Genomic DNA, 22,271 nt, shown 5'->3' with positions numbered 1-22,271 from the left:
AGAGAATGGGCAATAGAAGCTCATTGGCATGGGTCTTGTTGCTAAGTGGGAATAGACTGAGGGATCTGCCCAGTCCAAAAGGGCCGCAGAAGACCACCAGATCAACAGAGACAGTGAGATTTTGGGAAATCCAGCCTACAGTCCATTCACACAGCTAATGACTGCAGTTACCCATGGATAGGAGATGAGTGATTGGGATGTGAGTGTCCTGCATAGTGCAGGGGGTTGGACTAGATGACCCATGAGGTCCCTTCTAACTCTATGATTCTATGATTCTATGATTCTAGGAGCGTCCAAAGAGAAACGGTCTTTTGGAGGTTGCTTTTGGCCTTTCCAGGCACGTTCTGACAGTATCTGCCTAAAAGGGCATATTAAGCTGCTATGACCTCTGCTAATCAGTGATCGATACCTAATTTTGCTCAGCAAAAACACTGAAGGCTTTTAAAAACTGTTGCTCAGTGTGGTGGCTTGAACTGCATTTTCGATACTATCAGTACTCACCAAACTTCCAAAGCACTTAAGTGCCAATGATGGATTCTCTGTGGGCTTGTTTGCTCAACAGTTAATTTTCCGTGGTCGGTATCTACATGCAGATGAACTGCCTTCAGGATTGAAACCTGCCTCTTGTGTTCTACGCCTACGAAAAAAAACTCTGTCTGTACTCCTTGTGGTTTACCTTAAAGGTATGTTCATGACATTTGGGAAAGAATCCCCCTGGATTCAGTGGGAACCGATATAGCGGAAGCTGAAACCTCAGAGTGGGGCAGTATCAAAACGCTGAGGGCTGGAAGAAAGACGTTGAATGCCAGGACAATGTGGTTTGGTTGATATGTGGCGGCTGCTGAAAGCAGCAATCTTCCTCTCTCCTCCGTGATGTTCAATAAGGCAAATGCATTACATAATTGAGTTTCAGGTTTCCCCATCTCTGCCCAGCTTTGCCGGCTGCTGCCTTTAGGGCTGGGGAAATTCAGAAGGCAGTCATGTCAAGTTATGGATTTTGCATTGCTACATTTTATGGGGAAAGACGGGAAAAGAAGGGTTGCTGGTTTGGGCCCTTTCTGTCCTAATGCTCTGGTTTAAGGGTGTTTTAGGGAGAAGGCTGGAACAAAAGGCTTGGAGTTTCTTTTCTCCAAAATGTCAAGGCCAGTGATGTGTGAGCAGCGTGACTAAATGCATCATGTTCCGGTCTGGAGCCAAAGGAACAACACATATTGGTGTCCAGGAACTCACAACCAGATAAGAAAGAGAGGAAAAGGTTCCAGCACACGGAGGAGGAACTAGAGCAGCCTTTCTCAACTTTTTAACTGTTGAGAATCCCTTGAAACATTCTTCAGGCTTCGAGAAACCCCAGAAGTGACCTGATCGTGCAGAATATGGTTGGGAAGCAGAGCTGTGGACATGCCCACCCAAGGGCCCTCCCCTTCCCACCCCCTCTAGGCCCATCATTGGCCATTTTGGGAGCAGTGGGTGGTTCAACATGACACTTAAAAAATTAATTATCCCGCACATTCAGGAAACCCTTCCAGGACTGTCAAGAAACCCCAGGGTTTCATGAAACCCTGGCTGAAAAAGCTTGAACTAGAAACATCTTGCTGGAGATAAGCTGATTCTGATTTTGCCTTTAACTGCAGACTCCAGTTACTTCTCTTAAAAGGAATGATATCACATGTAAGAAAGGGAAAGACCCTAAAACTAGATAAACATTACATATATCTGTCATGCAATCCTAAACAGAATTGCTTCTTTCTAAAACTGCTGAAGTCAGTAGGGTTCAGGATTGCATTGCAATTTAATTAGATTCAGTGACAGGAAAGACTAATGACAGAAACCTTGGATATTAAACCTGACTAAGTAAAATAAAATCAATCAGAGCTTGCGGTGGATTCATGCACCATGTGGACAAAAGGCCCTAATTCCGAGTTAGGCTATTGTTCTGTTTCATCCAGGACTGCCTGTTCTGCGTAGGAGTCAGCAGTCAAGGAAACATGATTCAAGACTATAATGTTGACCTTTTCTTAGCCTTTGTGAACTGAAATTGTTCGGCCGTCTTCTAAAGTCAGGTGGAGAGCAAAAATGAAAAAGATCAAGTACCTGGGATTTCTTTGGAGCAGGAGCTTCTAGTGGCCTGTTCTGGTTCATTTTGAGGCTGATTCACACATTGATGTTAGAGTATGAATATGTTCTCTCTATGTGTATGAACCACCCATCTCGGACTAAACATCAGAGGCAGAACTTTCTGACCATGGAAGATCTTCTCCAAAAGAGAGAGCCCAGAATATTTTCAGTTGATTTATAAAAGAATCAAACCTGCACTCTGGGCTGGTTACCAGTTTACTCTTCTTCACCAAAAGGAGCCTGCAGAAACAGGGCCAGGGGAAGCCTATGCTACTGTGGTCCCCAACCTATGCCAGAAACAGGGCCAGGGCAGGTCTATGCAGCTATACTACAGATCCCGTATCATTCTTTTCCTTAGCTTGTGCTGCTTAGTGTTTTTTTGCAGGCACTGAGATGCTGCAAGAAATAAAATGAATTCATCCCAAAGAACTGAAACGCACAGAGGTTGCCTTGTGTATCCTTGCAAGGCTTCCTGCTCTGGGCTCTTCCTGATCAGTAGGGCAGGTGACTTTGCCCAGTTTCTTCATTGGGCCATTGCCTCTGGCCTCAGTCTTTTTGCTACCGTCCAGTCAAGCTTCAGGGACGCTCCCCACTGGGCGATGACGGGTCAGCATGGAGCCAAGTCTGTGTCATGGCTCCACTCAGACTGTCTCCTTTGCCCAGAACAGAAGCACAGACAGAGAAGAGATATAAAGGGAAACAACCTGGTGGACGGAGGGAAACTTGGGTTGACCCTCCTTGCCCCATCTGTGGGGGAGAGGGAATGGCTCAAGTACAGCTGTATGCTCCAGAACACCCAATCTTAGAAGGGGACTGTCTGTTGAGTCTCTGCATGACTCCTTGAAGGCAAAAGGCAGAATCTTCTGAGTCACTCATGTATAGGTACTTCTTGCCCTTCTACACCAGGGGTAGTCAACCTGTGGTCCTCCAGATGTTGCTGGCAGGGGCTCATGGGAATTGCAGTCCATGGACATCTGGAGGACCACAGGTTGACTACCCCTGTTCTACACCAGCTGTGAAGGATGGAGAGTGTTTCTATTTGTGATTCAGAGAAAGCGTGATGACTCAGACTTCAAGGCAACTTAAGGACCTCTTGTTGGCTAACTTAACACAAAACGTTTGCTTTCTTCCACCTTAATTATGACTCTCCAGCTTTTTAGCAATGTTGGAAAGGAAAGAGGAATGAGCTCACCTCTAGTCCTCTGGAAGAATGCCGGGGGAGAGTCGCCTTTTGGACAGCAAAGAAACTGCACATCTTTCTCAAGCCATTGCTTAATGAAAGGCACAAACTCTGGTCAGCAAAGCATGAACTAAAACTTTTCTGTGTGCTGGCAAAAGAACTGAAATTTGCAGAGAGGAAGTTGCAGCGTCCGCATTTGGAAGGGCAGAGCATCACAGCGTTTGCTTTGAGGTGGGGCATTCACCCAGGTTTTCTTTTAATGTGGTTCTGGAAGAATGTTTAGGATGGCTTGGTATCAGGAAGTAGCCTAACCTGTTGAGAAATAAATTTCCCCTCCCCAGGCTGGCAGGCTTGGGAATGAAACAGAACGCTCCAACGTCCGTCCGTCCCCCCCCCCCCCACTTCCTTTTATAGACAACAAAAGAGAACAAATGGTAGTCCATGAAGTGTATTTAGCTAAAGGGGTGGTATAAAAAGGTAGTTCTGTTCACAGTTCTGGCAATTCTTTGGGAGCCTCTGAGGTGCCAGTAGAGGATCTCAGCCGAATTCTTGGGGCCATAACAATTATGTGACAGACTTGATCTCATTTGTGATGGAGACACTCGGGAATGCCTAGGGAGAAGAAGCAGACAGGTACTTTGAGTTGTCTTCTAGTTCAGGACTTTGAAGACATTTGTTTGAACCCTTTTTCCCTTCTTCCCCATCTTATAAAGAGACCTTTCAACGACTGAAAGCTGCTATTTTTTTATTTAGGGAATGAAATAAAGCAAAATTAAGGTGTTGAACCACTGTGTGTACTGAGTGCACAGAGAGGGTGCCTCATCCTCCACTGTTTTCAATTAAGGGGGAGGGACATTTAAGGGAAGGTACTGGGTTTTGCTGGGTACTAGTAAAACTTTATTCAAAGAAAAGCATGTTGAAAGCAACCTCTTTTCCTCCACATTTTTACACATCAATTAGTGCCTTTACCCCTCTGTACCTCCGCTGATCCAGTTATTGTTCTTGATGCAATTCCTGATTCTCTGTGGATGTATCTGAAGGCGGGAGGCAGAGAGGAGCAAGGGAGACTGCCAAGTAATTGCTTAAATTAGTGTCTAGGCACACCTAAAGCCCTGATTGTATTGCCTCTTAATTGAAGAAGCACTATGGGCAGGCTTAACTTGTGGTGCGGCTTACTCCTGCTGACTTCAGGGTGCTATTTTTGAGGCCAGGGTGCACCCCTGTAGGCCTGTGAAATTAGGATGCTTTAAGACACTTCACGTATTACACTCAGTACAGAATCCTACAAATGTATCACTCATCTCCTTTTTCACAAGTTACACCCATGTAAAATGCTGTGGAGAGAGATGATAAAGCTTCTTGGCATGTTTTTTGCAGTGCTTAACAATTAGAACCCTGGACTAAAACTAGGGGGAGTTGAGTCCAGATCTTCAACATGTTGCTCATGTTGGGTCAGTTGTTCTTTTTTTGTTTGCCTTAATCCTGTCTTTTACTGGAAAGACACATGTCGGCTGCCCAAAGAGTGGAATAAAAATGGGATTGATAACATCCATATTTTTAAAATGGGGGAAAAAGACTTACGTAGCATAATTTCTGACATGGACCAACTTTACTGCAAGAAGGTGAAACTTAAACGGGTTGGAGGGAGAGCTTCACCACGCCAAAACTGCAGTGGTTGTAATTTTTCAGCAAAAAACGCTTTAGCTCTTATTAAAGCATATGGCCCTCCAAACAGTCCTCTTTCCTGTACTGGTCTTGAACTGCAGATATACGGAGCAGAACAGGAATGTACAAGAACAAAAAGGGACAAACACCAGACGAAGAAATCAAAACAAGGTGCTCTGGCCTTCTTCTGGCTGCAAATCCTGAAGCGTTCCACATTAGACTACTGCTGGCCATATTACTTGCTACTCTGAGCTGTAAATAAACAAAAGCATTTTATTTTATGCCTTGGAAATTCGTTGGAATGGTAGTGGGGGGTGCCAATTTGGAGGCACACAAAAGTAGCTATTGGCACGGGATGTGGGCGAGGGCACTCCAGGATAGCTTGAGGATGCCAGAGGGTCTGATGAGACCTTTGACTTGAGTCCCGTGCTTGGCTGAGATGTGAAATTGACTGGGAATAATGCCTGTCCTTTACATCCACTCTCTCGCACCAGCAAGATAATTTCAGAAATATTATTGTATTAGCTTCAAAGCCCGTTCCTAAGAACGGGCCTTGAAAGGGCCCTCTCCCCTGGCCCCTCGCCAGGCAGCTTAAGGTGGCTTTGGGCTGCAGCTCGCAGCCGGATGAAGTGGGGCTGAAGTGGGGTGGGCGGGGGCTGGCCAGCTTGTTAGCAGGTCCAGGACAAAACTCCTTAGCAGGCAGTCAGCAGGCCGGGAGGGGGTGTGTGTGGAGATGTATTGTGCTGATTGCTGAAGCGCTACACAAATTTCTCAGGACTCCCACTTAAACCTGTAATTCAGAGTATCATAGGCAGCACTGGGCTACATTAATACGAGGAAGTAAAAAGGACTTATTCATGTCTCAGTGGATCTTACTAACACTTTCCCCCCAACTCTACTTGCCTGCAATATTACTTTCTTTGGGGGAGTTCTAATTGGGTGAGGGGGGGGGCTAAAATTTATGTTTCCAAAGCACTCCTTTTTTAAAAAGCTGTCTCAAATTATGTGGAGTTCAGTTTACTGAGTGTTGTCTTGCCACATCTTTCTTCAATCAGCCCTGAAACAAGAGCTGGGCTAGGTGGGCATTTCTTTGCATACCACAACTCCCATCCTTGCCAGAAGCTTTCTGTTTGTTTGACACAAAAGAAGATTTTTAAAACTTTGAAATAGCAGCTGTCTTTTGTCAGATATTTTTTTTTGCAGGGGGGAAAGATATCTAAATCTCTTCATGATCTTTCAGTTTACCATATTTGAAGCAGCATTTTATAAGTGACAACAAAGCTGGAGGGGAAGATTAAGCATCATTCCCTACTCTTCCCAGTTCAATCAAAATCTGAGACCCCCTCAGGCTCACAGGCAAAATAACCCACCCTCCGGCCCCCATTTCAGCTCCTGTCCGCTTAGCCTCAGAAGTTGATTGCAAAGCCTGCGAAACTGGGTTGCAGGTTTTTGCAGTTTTATTAATTTGTACAACCTCTTTGCCTCCCATAGTGGATCACCAACTCAAGTAAATTTGGTGCGTAACTTTCCAGGAGCAGGCCCACCCTTGTTGCCAGAGCTGCCCCAAAATTGACCCCAGGGTGTTTAATTGGGAACCCGCAGGGAACCCCACCAGCAGTAGGGGGGCATGGCATGGGCCCTTGAAGGCAACCCCAGCCCCCAGCTGCCAAACCCTACAGCAGAAGGTGGGACTCTGCAACTAGGCCTTTTAAGGCTCACTTCAATCACTGCCAACAGCTGCTGCCTGTTTAGCCCAGCTGGGGCAATGGGAAGGGGGAAAGAGGCTGCAGGTGCAGGCAGAGATTCCCCTGAGGTCTCAGGAGATGCAAGGCTTCAGAGGAATTGATTGAGCAGCTTCATATGGGACCTAGAAGCAGGCTGGTGAGGGGATGGCAGTGCTCTCTTGTCTTCCAGTCTGGCCAGGCAAGACCTTATGGAGATGAAGAAACAGGTGCTGCAAGCCCCCCTTTTCACCCCAGTTCTGAGGCTTTGCAAGCCCAAGCAGGGTACAAAAGGGTGTGATGGATAAAGGAGCTGTTGAGGGTATGGGAGGCTCTTCACCGTGCCCCATGCTTATCATGCTTTGATAAAAAGCCTGGGACCTGCAGACTTAAAGGACCTAGGGTAGTAGATCTGGGGAAGGTTTTTTGCTTGTAGTCTTAGAGCAGAGGTGGCCAAACTGTGGCTCTCCAGATGTCCATGGGCTACAATCCCCATGAGCCCCTGCTGGCAGGGGCTCATGGGAATTGTAGTCCATGAACATCTGGAGAACCACAGTTTAGCCACCCCTGGCTTAGAGATCTGGATGTCGCTAGTCTGAGGAAGCAAGACTGGGATAGTGGAACCAGTGACCTGACTTGGTGTAAGGCAGCTGCATATGTTCATAATCAACCTCCTTGATTTTGCAGTTCTGTTTTTAACTGCTGAGCAAGGAGTAAGCTGGCCTAAGCAGGGAAATGTGGTACTTTCTTGCGGTCAGGCTCAGAAGTTGCTTGCTGTCTGTATGAAGCAAATCCGATTTAATTTATCTGTTTTAAATCTATGCCATTAATATACCTTCTCGTTCACATATGGCGGCTTCTGCATTTCTGACATGTGTGAAGTGGTCTGGGGCACTCAAAGAGCCCAGGAGAAAGTGGAGTCAAAGGACTCCCATAGGTGCTGGTAGTGCATAGGGTCAGGCTGCTGTGAGAGTGGCACTTGTTGTCCTGCACAAGCCAGATATGCCCAGGCAAAAAGGACCCCCCCAAAACCCCGGGAGATAGATGCCATGTGTTTTCCAAAAGTAATTGGCTGAGCATTCTTGCATGGTAGGAAACATTAGCATTTTCCTTGGGCTGGTCCCATAATACATTGCTTCTACTCAATGCCTCAGAACGGCAGTTAGTTCCAGATTTGTCCTCCCCCTGAGATTTATTAAACTATAAATGTATTTTCTGTCAATGTCTGTTTTCACTCTTACCTTTGTTACCAGCTAGATTTACTGTAGCAGCCATTATTTGAGGTAGTGGGTGTCTGGGGCATTACCGGAGATTAATATCCACCTCTTCTGTTTGCATAGCAAGAATAACTTTATATGCGTCGTCCATTGATGCGTGGTACCAACTTCAAATTCAAATGCCGAGATTCAAATTCTGGGTGGGTCTGGAATGAGTTATGAAGAGCAGTCCTGCATATTTTTCCAGGAGTTGAATATTTATGATGTTTCTACCCAGCAGCTTCATTCTTCCTTTCATGGATTCTTACTCTTTGTCTGTAGGCTGGCAGCGAACTCACATATTTACACCAGTTATCCTAGAGATATCTCTTACATCTGTGTGTAATACAACAACATGACACTTGGGGAGGAAGTTTTAACCAACAGTCACGGCTGAAAATATTCTACAGGGTGTGAATTTGCTGAAGAAAGTATCTCTGGGATCTTGTGGTGATGGGGCAACCTCACAGGGTGTGAAGTTCTTCCTTGTGACAATTTTGAGTTGAATCTAGACCAGCCTTTTTCAACCTTTATACCATAGAGTAGCCCCTGAAGTAATTTTTCAGGCTTTGAGGAGCCCCGGAAGTGAGGTCAACTGGCCACACCTCCCTGCACCCTGAAACTGCATGCCACCAAAAGCATCGTCACCCTCATTAACAGGCAGGCTCAAGGAAGATTGAGGGAGGAGACAAGGAAAAGGTTTAAGGTGGGAGTAGACATTCAGGCTCCACCGCCCTACAGGTATAGAAACCATGAGAGAATTCACTCATGCTTGGAGGGGAGGAGGGTAGCAATGGACTGGGTCCTTAGCTTGAGGCTGAGCCCATTAAGGTGGCAGGTGTGTGTGTGGGACACCCCATCCCCAAGCTCCTGCTGAACCCTGGTTGCGGAAACCCTGATCTAGACTGAATTTTCTGTCAGCAGAATGGAATTTCCTGCCTCTTCCTGTTTTCCATGAAGTGCTGCTCCTGGAACTAGGGTTGCCAGCTCCAGGTTAAGAATTCCTGGAGATTTTGGGGGTGGAGTTTGGGGAGGGGAGGGGATATCAGTGGCCTGGAATCCGCTTTCCAGAGTGGTTATTATCTTCAGGTGAACTGATCTCTGTAACCTGAAGATCAATTGCAGTTCGAGGAGATCTCCATCCATCCTGCTTGGCAGACCTACCTGGAGGATAGGGAACCCTGAGGAATGACACAAGGGGAGTCTGATAACAGAATGGGAAAAATCAGTAGAAATTGCCCTTCCCCTTCTATTAGAAGAAAAATTATTCCCGATCCCACTCATTATGTTTTAGCTGTTGAGTGAGAAAGGTATAGGGAGAAGTAGATTATCAAATATAAAGTGAAAATTGGAAAATACATGGTGGTTGGTATTAGGCAAATAGATATTATATTTGTTGTTGTTGTTAGGTGCTAAGTCGTGTCCGACCCATTGCGACCCCATGGACAATGATCCTCCAGGCCTTCCTGTCTTCTACCATTCCCCGGAATCTATTTAAGTTTGCACCTACTGCTTCAGTGACTCCATCCAGCCACCTCATTCTCTGTCGTCCCCTTCTTCTTTTGCCCTCAATCGCTCCCAGCATTAGGCTCTTCTCCAGGGATATTATATTAAACAGGTTCGAATTCCTGCTAAGCCATGAAGCACATTGGGTCACTCCAGACTCCTCAGTCTTTTTGAGCCTAATTTACCTCACAGGGTTCTTGGGTGGGTGGGAATGAATTTTTAAAAAAACAATGCCTGTTACCCTCAGCTCCTTGGTGGAAGTTGGGGTAAGATGTGATCCCTAGTTAGACAAATACAACAAATAGTAAACAGCTATTTTTTTTTTGTTTATGCTTTGCTAAATATAGAAATGAGATAAATAGGACAGACACACACAGATTCAAACCATCCACCAATGACCTAAATGGAAAATCTCTTATGAGTTAATGGGACACCTGCCTTGTTAAAAATCATGTCACATTAATATGATGAGCCATCTTGTCTACACAGCTAATGCATTATTTAATATTAAAGGATTATGAACATCTGCTTTATGTGTTGCTACAAGATGTTGCCCATTCTTCCTTTTCATTGTTTAATACTATGGCAACACTTAGCTTTTAATGAGATTTTTTTGTTCATTTTGATTTCTACGAAGTTCTTCCTTTGGGACTGCAAACCTACTAGATAGGTCAGACGTCTCCTTCCCTCTCTTTATTATTTGTCTTTCCTCACGCTTCAGATAATACTGAAAACTATAAGCCCGTCTGTCTTATTTCAGTTGTAATTAATACTGGGGTTTAGCTCGGTGACTTTCCCCCTTGACTTTAAGGATTTTAAGAACTTGAGTTTTATACCCTGCTTTTCTCTACCTTAAGGAGTCTCAAAGTGGCTTACAATTGCCTTCCCTTCCTCTTCCCACAACAGGTACCTTGTGAGGTAGGTGGGCTGAGAGAGTCCATGTGGAGGAGTGGGAATCAAACTTGATTCTCCAGATTGGAGTCCATTCCTCTTAACCTTTATACTCTTCTGCCCGGTCTTTGATTGAGGCCAGGGCAGTGAGGAAGATCACACCCCCTCTCCCAGGGCTGGTGTGGCACCTGGGCATTGCCAGCTAGGCCCTCTCTCCTCCCTGATAGTGGGTATCAGTCTTGGGCGTGGAGCTTGTTTTATTTATTGCCCGTTGCTGTGTATTTTATATTCTATATATATTGTATCGGTCTGTCCTTTTAATGGGTGTTTTAATGGGATTTTTAATGAGGGCATTGTAACCCGCCACGAGCCATTGTATGAGAGTGGCAGGCCAGAAATCAAATCAAATAAATATTCTGGGTCCAGAGTGGAAGACAACCATTCCTTTGTAACATCTGTGTGTAATAATAATATAATATTTAATACTGCCCTGAGCCCATATGGGAAGTCATAATCCGAACAATCATCAAAACATGCAATAAAATGAGTTACAGTAACTTACAGTATTTGCCCACAGAGTTCAAATGGGGACAAAACCAGGACCACTGGGAGGTGTCTGGACAAGAAATCATACAGAATAGATGTTTTGTTGTGGTTTAATCTTCACCCCCCCCCTGCATTTTCCTTCTGGCTGTCTTCATGTACCAATTGTTGTGGTAGTTTGTTATTTCACTATCAACTGATCAGTGTGTACATGATGATTGTCTCAGAAATTCTTGCTGGGACAAATTTTCTAAAAGTGCTACGGAAATAGAAGTGGTTTGGATAAAAACAGAATATATGATTCAACACTGTATTCATAGGTGGTTTTCTGTGAGCCATATTCTTTGTTTAGCAACCTGAATAGCCTTCAGTAGCTTGGTTTTTGTCAGATGGAAGCATAGCAGTTTTGGATCTGGTTGATACTTGGATGGGAGACCACCAAGGTAAATTTGGGTTGCTATGCAGAGGAAGGAGCCTCTTGTGGCGCAGGGTGGTAAGGCAGCCAACATGCTGTCTGAAGCTCTGACCATGAGGCTGGGAGTTCGATCCCAGCAGCCGGCTCAAGGTTGACTCAGCCTTCCATCCTTCCGAGGTTGGTAAAATGAATACCCAGCTTGCTGGGGGGTAAAACGGTAATGACTGGGGAAGGGAATGGCAAACCAGTCTGTATTGAATCTGCCAAGAAAATGCTAGAGGGTGTCACTCCAAGGGTCAGACATGACTCAGTGCTTGCACAGGGGATACCTTTACCTTTACCTTATGCAGAGGAAAGCTATGGCAAACTACCCCTGTTCATCTCTTGCCTTGAAAAGCCATGAATCAGTTGTGGCTTAATGATACACAGTTATGGTATCCTTCATTTAACTCAGTTAGTTGCTAAATCATAAGTGAAAAAGTGGCTTGCACATCAATCCCATGTAGAGTTACAAGTACATCCTTCTAAGCCCTTGGGTGCCAGCATATTTAGAAAGGTATAATTGCACTTAGGATGGTACCATACGTCTGTAGAGCTTTGACTGAGGTTTACATGGGGCTTGTTTGCCACTGGCCACCACCAACAGGGTCCAGGATCCAAAGAACTATAGGATCAAAGATAACAGGCTTCCAGGTATTCCGTAGAGGTCAAGATCTGCAGGACCTGGGAGAGCTCTCAATAAGAGTCTTCTGGAAGACAGATGTTATGTCAACATCATGAGCTAGCTGGGCATCTAAAAAAGCAAGCCAGAGCTGCTTGCTGCCCCCACTTTAGCTGAGAGCTAGCAATATGGCAGAACCACAATTTTGTTGGATGGTCTCCAAATGTATCCTTGGTCTTTTTTTTTTTTTTTTTAAAGAGAGAGCATAAAAGTGAGTGAAGAGGGCTTGCAGAGGTGGTAGAACCTCAGATTCTTGTTCCCGAGTAGAGGAAAGGCCTCAGAGGCTGAGCCAAGCATGAAGTTTCCTTGCAGATATATTCAACTGTTGCTGGATTAATGAAGGATACCTCACTCCTGCTCACCTATATTAAAGAATCTTATTCTATCTTGGAATTGCTGGCCAAGTATGTATAGACTTGGCAAAAATTTATCCTCTGCAATAAAGCTATACCAGGTGGTTTTCTTATGCCTACTGGTTCTCTGCTTGTTCCCTAGCTAGATTCATCTACATCAATTTTGTATTGCTAGTTTTACTTCCCACTTCATTGTGTTGGGTTTTCAGACAACAGAAGGGAAGCACTTTGTTCCGCATAGCATCCAGGCATCTATATTGGCCCATGCAGCAATAAGCATCCTGACTAATAAAAAACATTTGATTACAACAACAACAAAACCCCCAGTTGCCTCATTTGTGGTGGTGTCAGCCAAATTACTCAGGGAGTTTTTAATCAATACTGTCTGCTGTCAAGGGCATATGTCATAACTTCTTTGTTCCGATGTTATTGTTATGTCACTTAGCGATTTGTGTGTGGGTTTGTAAGGTTGCGGTGACCTTTGGCCATGGGACCGCGGGCATTCTGGAAAGGCTGACCAGTTTGGTTAGAGGCTAAATAAATTGATCAATAAGGTTTGAAGCAGAGAGAAAGACAGACAGGCAGAATTTTGGCGGGTAAGAAACTTCGTAAAACATGTTGCTGAGCACATTATATAGGCCAGTTTATGTGATTGACCTGTTCTTCCTGAACAGGAACAGAAGCTGTCTCTTTAAAAGACCTTTCCCTTATGGATTGGGACTCATTTTACTGGCACTTTTTGCTGGTTAGGAGAGGGTGGTTATATCTGTATTGATGCCTTTCTTGTTACTGCAGCTTGCCCTGATGCATTGTTCTAATTATGAATTTCTCTTACATTTTGCTTCTGATCTTGTGGCGGACACTTTGGGCCAGGCTAATCTTTAAAAATGCTTTACCCTGTTGCTAGGCCATCTCTCCCTGCCCCACACGCGCCCAATAATACTTTCTCTAGTAAGAGAGGGGTATTAGGAACACTTTGAGTAAGGGACACTCTGTGTTAATTTTTCCAAGAGGAGATGCAGAACACTAACAGGATGTTCTGCAATATAAGGAAGTACAGATAAACAAAAGGAATTAGGGTTTTATGAGACAGCGCCATACAAAGAATCATAAAATCTTGCGGAAGGAACTAAAGAAATTCTTCCCCTCCCTCCATGTTTCTATAAACTCTCCGGTCTTTATCAGGCCAATGTCTCCATTTCTTTTCCTTCCTTTAACTATTTCACAGTTACTGAAGAGTTCCAGGGCCAACAAGAATGCTCTTGCCTTATCTGACTCTTTTAGGGGTGTGTGATTTTTTTAAACGCAGAAGAGATATTTTCTTAGGTATCTCCATCTGTCCCCTGACATCTCCAAGTGTTCTCAGCTGCTTTTGATATTCCTTGCCTCCTTTAGCGTGTGCAGATCCATCAAGCCTCTTAAAAAAATAAAACAACCAAACTTCCAGTTGGAGTGTGTGCGTGTGCACATGCGTACGCATCTGAATATGAATATCTGGGGATCACGCAAATCCGTAAGAACATGAGTCTTAACTGTTGGCAACCTCTTTTTCTATTTTCACCACCCACTTGACTATTAGATATAGTAGCGTTGGGGGATAGAAAGAGAGATCAATCTCTTGGAACCAGTCTTTTCAGAATTCTATAAGCCAGGGGTAGTCAAACTGCGGCCCTCCAGATGTCCATGGACTACAATTCCCAGGAGCCCCTGCCAGCGAATGCTGACAGGGGCTCGTGGGAATTGTAGTCCATGGACATCTGGAGGGCCGCAGTTTGACTACCCCTGCTATAAGCTCTCAAGGATTTAGGCAGGTTGACTTCCCCATCACTGTCTGTTCCCCCGCGCCCCCCCTTCTTCTTGGAACTGTCAGTCACTTCTAACATTTCTGTGCCTCCTGAGTATGCCTATCTCTAATCAGATGGTTCTGTGCATGGGGGAAATTCTTTTGATTAATTTACAAAAACGTTATTCTTAGTTCAAAAGTGCGGAGCCAAGTCTGTACAACTCCCTCCCTTGTAAGGGGATTGCCTGGTTTTGCTGCTTTCATTATTGGAATGAGCCATTTGCCTTTGTAACCCCAAGAAGAGAACACCCTTCTAAGCCCATTGACTTCAATGGAAGGGTCTAACTCTGTTTAGGACCACACATTTGCTATTGGATGTGATGATGAGGCCCAGGCTTGTCAGGCAGGGACTTAATGACCTCTGGATTTCTCATATGATAGAACCAGTGGCCATGAACTGGCCTAGCTGCCTCTGGTCTCTCTTCTTTGCCAGAATGTCTAACTGGTGATGGAAACGGTGGTAGCTGCTGGACCAAGCAGCCTTCTCTGTCTCTCTGTCTTTTTGCTAAGCTGCAGAATGTCCAGCTGCTTGTTGGAGTTTGAAAAGGAAGGAACCAGCAAGGCTGACGGATGCTTATGCTTTTTTTTTCTTTAACTGACCATAATACAAGAGCCTCTTGTGGCGCAGAGTGGTAAGGCAGCGACATGCTGTCTGAAGCTGTCTGCCCATGAGGCTGGGAGTTCTATCCCAGCAGCCAGCTCAAGGTTGACTCAGCCTTCCATCCTTCCGAGGTTGGTAAAATGAGTACCCAGCTTGCTGCTGTGGGGTAAAACGGTAATGACTGGGGAAGGCACTGGCAAACCACCCCGTATTGAGTCTGCCAAGAAAACGCTGGAGGGCATCACCCCAAGGGTCAGACATGACTCGGTGCTTGCACAGGGGATACTTTTACCTTTACCTTTAACACAAGAGCAGCCCTGCGGAATCCAACCCCTTTGCAAAGGATATCTAGGGCTTGGCTGGTCTGAGGATAATCTCCCCCTATAGATCAGTTTTCTCAAATCAGTCTTCAGGTGTCCTGCATCCCCCACATTTTCTGAGGCAGAGCTTTAAGAAGATAGGCAACATCTTGAGAATATTAGTTAGGCTTTAGAACTAGTCATATTTCTTTCTAGGAACATATGTATTTTCCCAGCATTAGCGTCCACTGGTTCACTTACGTCAGCCAAAAGTATTTCCGGTAAGAAGTACCGCATCCCTGTAGTTGGTGGCTAACCAAACTTGCAGGGGTACATGTTTAGTTTGGAATATATCTTCCACTCAGTTTGATTGATGGCATTTTATTTATGCCTTTCCATTAACGGGGAACTAAAATGCCTCTACTTTTAACGGCTGACCAAGCAGATGTACAGTTAGTGATTAAAATCAGGCACCATGCAGTAAAGGCAGCAACAAAATAATAACAACACAAAAGGGCCACAACATACGCATCATATTTAATTCTGATTTATGTAAGTTTCAGAGCATAGCTCAAAAAATTGTATGAGAGGCGCAGTTATCGAAAGGGGAGATGGCCCTGTGCCAGGCGTTCTCAGTCAAGCTTTCCTGAAACACTGGGGTTTCCTGATGGGCATGGAAGGGTTTCCCAGTTGGGAGGGAGTTAATTAACGTTTAACAAATATTTAATAAATGTTGGACCATAAGGAAGGCCGAGCGTCAAAGAATTGAGGCTTTTGAACTCTGGTACTGGAGAAGACTCTTGCGAGTCCTTTGGACTGCAAGGCGAACAAACCGGTCAGTCCTAGAGGAGATCAACCCTGACTGCTCCTTAGAAGGCCAGATCCTGAAGATGAAACTCAAATACTTTGTCCACCTCATGAGAAGAAAGGACTCCCTAGAGAAGAACCTAATGCTGGGAGCAATTGAGGGCAAAAGAAGGGGACAACAGAAAATGAGGTGGCTGGATGGAGTCACTGAAGCAGTAGTGCAAACTTAAATGGACTCCAGGGAATGGTAGAGGACAGGAAGGCCTGGAGGATCATTGTCCATGGGGTCGCAATGGGTCGGACACGACTTCGCACCTAACAACAACAACAACATGTTCATGTTGACCTGCCCACCCCTCTCAAAATGGCCAATGGTTGGCCCAGAGGTGTGGGAAGGTGAGGGGCTCTGGCTGGGCATGTCCACAGCAATGCTTCCCAACCATATTCTGCATGATTGCAGCACTTCTGGGGTTTCTTGCAGCCTGAAGTATGTTTCATAGGTTTCTCAATGGTGCAAAAGTTGAGAAAGGCTGCCCTACAGGCATGAGGGGAAGCTGTGATTTGCAGAAAAACCCAGAGAGTTAAAATTAAGAGGGATTAACTCTCTGACATGAAGCAAAGACCATGAGCTTTTGCATATACTGCAACATAAAAAATGTTCAAAGATGTCATGCAATAATGACTAGCATTAGGGATTGCCTAGCAATACCACACTGATGGATATTTTTTTTAAAGTGAAGAGTAGCCACAGAGTGAGAAGGTAGTGGTGGCCACAATAAGTGGCAAGAAGAAAAAGAAGTGGTAATACAGGTAGGAGTAGGATTTGGCAGTGGCAAGAGGAGAGTGGGAAGAAAGGAGGTTGTAACCCTATTTGGAGCATGTCCCCCAGTGAGGGCCAATCAGAGCGGCACATCGCTGGAAGGACCGTGTAGTTTTTATGTGATATGATGATTATGACATCTCAATCGTCTATGTGTCCTTCTGAAATCAGCTCAGCATTTAGCCCTGTTAATTTCAGTAGCATTTAAACTCTCTTCAATTCCTCTGGATTCCTCTGGATTATTCACTTTCACAGAATATGTGGGCAGGTTGATCGCTCTCTGGCGTATTTGCTTTTCCATTGGCTTGACTGCATGAATCACTTTTCTAAGGCTGTAATCTTGTGCGTAGTTACGGATAAGCCTCACTGAAGCTGGTGGGCTTTCCTTCTGAGGAAGTATAATTTGAACCGTGTTGCTAGTCTATGAATTATCACTGCAAATGATATAAAGTGACAGAGATACATATTTGCAAATTTACCAGGTAGCATTTTATCAAATAGTCAGGTGACCCGTTAGGAGTCAATAGCTGATTCAGTTGGGAGATTAGCCACTATGTTACATGCTATTGAAAAGTCATGGGAAGGAACTGTCTGTGAATAAGGAAGCCAAACAAAGTGACATAAAAAGACGCAGAAGAAAAGTTGGTTTTTATACCACACTTTTCACTGCCCGAAGGAGTCTAAGTGCGGCTTACCATCACCTTTCCTTCCTCTCACCACAACAAACACCCTGTGAGGTAGATGAGGCTGAGAGACCTCTGACAGGACTGCTCAGTCAGAACAGCACTATCAGGACTGTGACTAGCCCAAGGTCACCCAGCTGGCTGCATGTGAAAGACCTGGGGATAAAACCTGGCTCGCCAGATTAGGAGGAGCCCTTGCTTTTCAGCCTGGAGAATGTTCAGCCTGGAGAAAAGGAGGTTGAGAAGGGACATGATAGCCCTCTTTAAGTATTTGAAAGGTTGTCACGTGGAGGAGGGCAGGATGCTGTTTCTGTTGGCTGCAGAGGAGAGGACACGCAGTAATGGGTTTAAACTACAAGTTCAACAATATAGGCTAGATATCAGGAAAATTTTTCAGGAATATCAGGAATAGGCTGCCTAAGGAGGTGGTGAGCTCCCCCTCACTGGCAGTCTTCAAGCAAAGGTTGGATGCACACTTTTCTTGGATGCTTTAGGATGCTTTGGGCTGATCCTGCGTTGAGCAGGGGGTTGGACTAGATGGCCTGTATGGCCCCTTCCAACTCTATGATTCTATGATGATCTTCTGCAGCATGGAAATGATCTGCCACAATACAAAACAGATCAAGTGATTATTTTTTCTTCACCAACTCACGATAGGGTTGTCATATGCTCCTTGCCCATTTTTGAAGCATCCCTGTGACTTCTGCATGCACAAACTTTGACTTTCCCCTGTGGGCATGGCTGCCCCTGCTCAGACCAGCAAAGCTTGATGGGGGTCCAGAGGATTTCTCTTAACTCTGCACGGTCAAAACAGGCCCCTAATCTGTAGGTGATGTCATTCTCTGGGACCGACAAAGCAGCAGCTGTGATATAAAAACTTTGAGCATGTATCAGATGGCAATCTCTGCATGTGCTGTAAATTGCTACAGGAACAAAATTTCTTCCTGTCCATTCTTCTGCTAATATATCCCATATTTCTCCTTTAAGAAACAAGGGCTTGTAGCAGACTGCTCATCTTTGTTCTTAGCAACTCCATCAGCTATGGATGTGTTCGTAGAATATGTTGCTGGATAAATTCTGGTATAGTACTGGGTTAGAGTATTATTGTAGTGAAAGCAGAATTAGCAGAGCGCTCATTTATTTATTCAGATATTTACTCCTTCCATTCTCTCTGCAATGAGGACCTAAAGTGGATGTCCACATGGTTCATCTTCCATTTTATCCTAACAACACGTGGTGATGGTTTTGCTTTACTCTGCTCTAGTTAGACCTCACTTAAAGCACTGTGTTCAGTTTTGGGCACCACGATTGAAGAAGGATGTAGACAAACTGGAGCGCGTCCAGAGGATGGCAGTGAAAATGGTGAGGGGTTTGGGGACCAAGACGTAGGAGGAAAGTTTGTGGGAGCTTGGTCGTTTAGCCTGGAGATAAGATGACTAAGAGGTGATATGAGAGCCATCTTCAGATACTTGAAGGATGCCATATTGAGGATGGAGCACAGTTGTTTTCTGTTGCCCCAGAGGTCCAGATGAGAACCAGTGGGCTGAAATTAATTCAAAAGAATTTTTGGGTAAACATCCGGAAGACGTTCCAGACAGTTGATCAGTTCCTCAGTGGAACAAACTTCCTCGGGAGTTCTCCTTCCTTGGAAGTTTTTAAGCAGAGGCTAGAGAGCCACCTCTCAGAAATGATGATTCTGTGAATTTAGGCAGATTATAAATGGCTTGGAAGAAGGGATTGTATCTGAGCTTGGCTCTTGTGGACTTTTCTTGCATGTCCAAGAAAATGATGATTGTCACTTTGGGGTCGGGAGGCGAATTTCCTCCAGGCTAGACTGGCCAGGGATTCTGGTTCTTTTTTTTTGGGGGGGGGGGATATCATTTGGACATGGAATTGGGGTCACTGTGGTGGGCAGCTAGTTGTGAATTTCCTGCATTCTGTAGGAGGTTGGACTAGATGACCCTGGAGATCCCTTCATAAAATCATAGAGTTGGAAGGGACTTCCAGGGTCATCTAGTCCAACCCCCTGCACAGTGCAGGAACTCACAACTACCTACCTTTTTCTTCTTCTTCTTCTTACCAGAGCAGCGTAAAGACAGAACATTACCTCACGTGATCTGGACACTATACTTCTTTTAATACAGCCCAAAATTCCATTTGCCTTTTTAGCTACCGAGTCACAAAGCTGACTCATGTTCAGTGTCTGGTCCTCCAAGACCTCCAGATCCTTTTCCTTCTAACTCTATGATTCTACGAACATCAACCCAGTGAGGTAGGTCTGGCTGAGAGGGAACGGTTGGCCTGAGGGCACCCAGCAAGACTTCCAACCTGGTTCTCCTAGGTCTTAGTCTATCATTCTCCAAGTTCCCAGAGCTGATGCTGATTTTGTTATTACTACCTAACTGTCCATGCATGCAATCTCTTAGTCATGTCACTGTCCTCCTCGAAGAATAAGCTCGCACGAGATTGCCCCTTCCTACTGTAAATTGTACGTTTTATTTCTCTTTGTGCTGCTTTGCCAGGTCTGCCTGAGTACTCCAGGTTTTACAAATACATTTGTAGCACTGCCATTGTGCCAGCCAGCCTGGACGAGGTTGCAAAACGGATCCAGATGGTGCCGTTTTGTGAAATCTGTTTCTCAAATCTGTTAGCATGATCCGATACGATGTAGCAGATGCCTGGTCAATGGCTTTGAGGGAGATCTCACATTTCAGGGTTGGGGCCAGAGGTACGCTGTCAGATTCACCCTTCGTCAAGACAGGGTCCTCCTTAGCAGCTGTTTTGCCGAGTAACTCATGCAGCAGTACTTGCCCAGAGTGAAAAGAATAGTAAGAATTGGGGGCCAACACTGTTGAATGTTAGCTTTCCATCCTCAGAAGCTTATCAGTTGTTAAGAACACAAGAAGTTGTTAAGAACAGAAGAAGAACCCTGCTGGATCTGACCACTGGTCCGTCTAGTCCAGCATCCTGTTTCACATAATAGACAACCAGTTTCTCTGGATGGCCAACAGCAGGGCTTAGAGGTCAAGGTCTTCATAAGAACAGAAGAAGAGCCCTGCTGGCTCAGACCAATGGTCCATCTAGTCCAGCGTTCTGTCTTAACACAGTGGCCAAGCGGTTCCTCTGGACGGCCAACAAAAGGACTTAGAGATGGAGACCTTCCTCTGATGTTGCCTCCTGGTTCTGGGATTTAGAGCAGGGATAGTCAACCTGTGGTCCTCCAGATGTCCATAGACTACAATTCCCATGAGCCCCTGCCAGCAAACGCTGGCAGGGGCTCATGGGAATTGTAGTCCATGGACATCTGGAGGACCACAGGTTGACTACCCCTGATTTAGAGGATCAGTGCCTCTAAATGTGGAGGTTCCCAGTAGCCATAGATAGACTTATCCACCATGAATCTATCCTATCCCCCTTTTAAAGGTATTCCTGTGGCCATCACTGTTCAAATTCCATTTTAGCCAGTCCTTCGGATAATGTTGGTTTTGCTTCCTGGTTTTGCACATTTGATGTGAGAGGTGGCTGTTCTCCTGCAGCCCCTTTATCTGGCTGGCTTTGCTGTTTCTCTCAGGGCAGCAGAAGCACACAGCTTCCAAGGAATAATGAACATTTAAACCCAGCGGCTGCAAAAGGAGCCGGAGGGTGATATTATGGAAAACTTAATGATTGGGAGGTCATCTTTGTTTTAGAAAAAGGTGTGGATGCCATCACTTGTTGCCCCACACATTATATTATACAATGGCATGCTGTGGAATAGTCAAAGCCGCCATGCTTGTATTTCCCTGGGGAACAATTTTATGTATTCAGTATTGGCATTTTGATTGCTAGGAAAATACGACTGGTGCAATGGAAATGCAGCCTTGCTGGAAGATTTGCAGCACATGCATAACAAGTGAGGATCACTGGATGAATGGATTGTGCAGAGAGGCTCTTGCAGGCTCGGTGGGAACACCTACTCTGGAGACTCACACTTTAAAAACAGGTTGCTGTCTGAATGTCAGCACGAAAGGCGGCCGTTTCTTTAACAATGCATGTGCTGAGGGCAAGATGTCATGATGTCACTCAGAGATCTCTTGCCCTGGTCTCTCTGTGCCCGCTATCAGCTCACACCGTATTCATTTCAATCCTCTGTGCCAACTTCTCTCCGGAGTAAACTTGGTGTCTCTTTGCCGTTCTCAGTATCCATCTCTCTTGCTTTGTTCAACTGTCACCCTTTGTGCTGGGAGGAATGAGTAGTCTTACTTTCCTAGATCCTAAATACTCAAGGGGTAAATTAGACTTTGCTTCCAGTTAAACACCCATCTGGACTCATCCTTCATATAATTCAATGTTACAGCTTGTCACGCCTTTCCATTCACCCGTTTCCTTTTTATTTTACAAAGCCCTGGGCAGGGACCCTGAAATTTGTGGCACAGTACCTAGCATGTTGTTTGATTAAATAATGACAATGATGGTCAACAATGAACTCATAAAAACATAGAGTTGGAAGGAGCTTCAAGGGTCATCTAGTCCAACCCCTTGTACAATGCAGGGAATTCACAACTATCCCCTCCACTCCCAGAGGAAGGCAAAGAACTACTAGGATCCCTGCGCCAATCTGGCCCAGAGGATGATTCCTTCCTCACTCATGCAATTGGCATGACCTTGGGCATCCAAGAAAGGGCCACAAAAGCCAAGCACCGACTAATCCTTTCCTGCCCTCCCTCCCTCTCCTGAGCTGCCTAAATTCACAGAATCAACATCACTGTCAGATGCCCATGTAGCCTTTAAAACCTTCAAAGGAGAGCCCATCACCTTCCGAAGAAGTCCGAGGAAATGCTCTAGTGCAGGGGTGGTCAACCTGTGGTCCTCC

The 22,271-nt window shown here is 45.2% G+C and overlaps 1 protein-coding gene across 4 annotated transcripts in view; it reads left to right on the top strand.

Annotated features, from left to right (window-relative positions):
* The window catches only part of PREX1 (phosphatidylinositol-3,4,5-trisphosphate dependent Rac exchange factor 1), a 253,178-nt gene that overhangs the window by 24,133 nt on the left and 206,774 nt on the right, over nt 1-22,271 (top strand). The window contains exon 1 of one of the 4 annotated variants that reach the window (XM_077335565.1): nt 6,879-6,911. The exons of the other annotated variants lie outside the window; for them this stretch is intronic. Within the exon in view, the coding sequence (XP_077191680.1) occupies nt 6,894-6,911 (18 nt within the window). The 5' untranslated portion in view covers nt 6,879-6,893. Of the gene's footprint in view, nt 1-6,878; nt 6,912-22,271 lie in introns of those variants that run through there. 4 annotated transcript variants of the gene reach the window in all.

This window comes from Paroedura picta, chromosome 4 (genome assembly GCF_049243985.1).
Source record: "Paroedura picta isolate Pp20150507F chromosome 4, Ppicta_v3.0, whole genome shotgun sequence".
NCBI lineage: Eukaryota > Metazoa > Chordata > Lepidosauria > Squamata > Gekkonidae > Paroedura > Paroedura picta.
The sequence above is the reverse complement of the archived record's forward strand: the minus strand, read 5'-3'. Positions and strand labels throughout refer to the sequence as shown.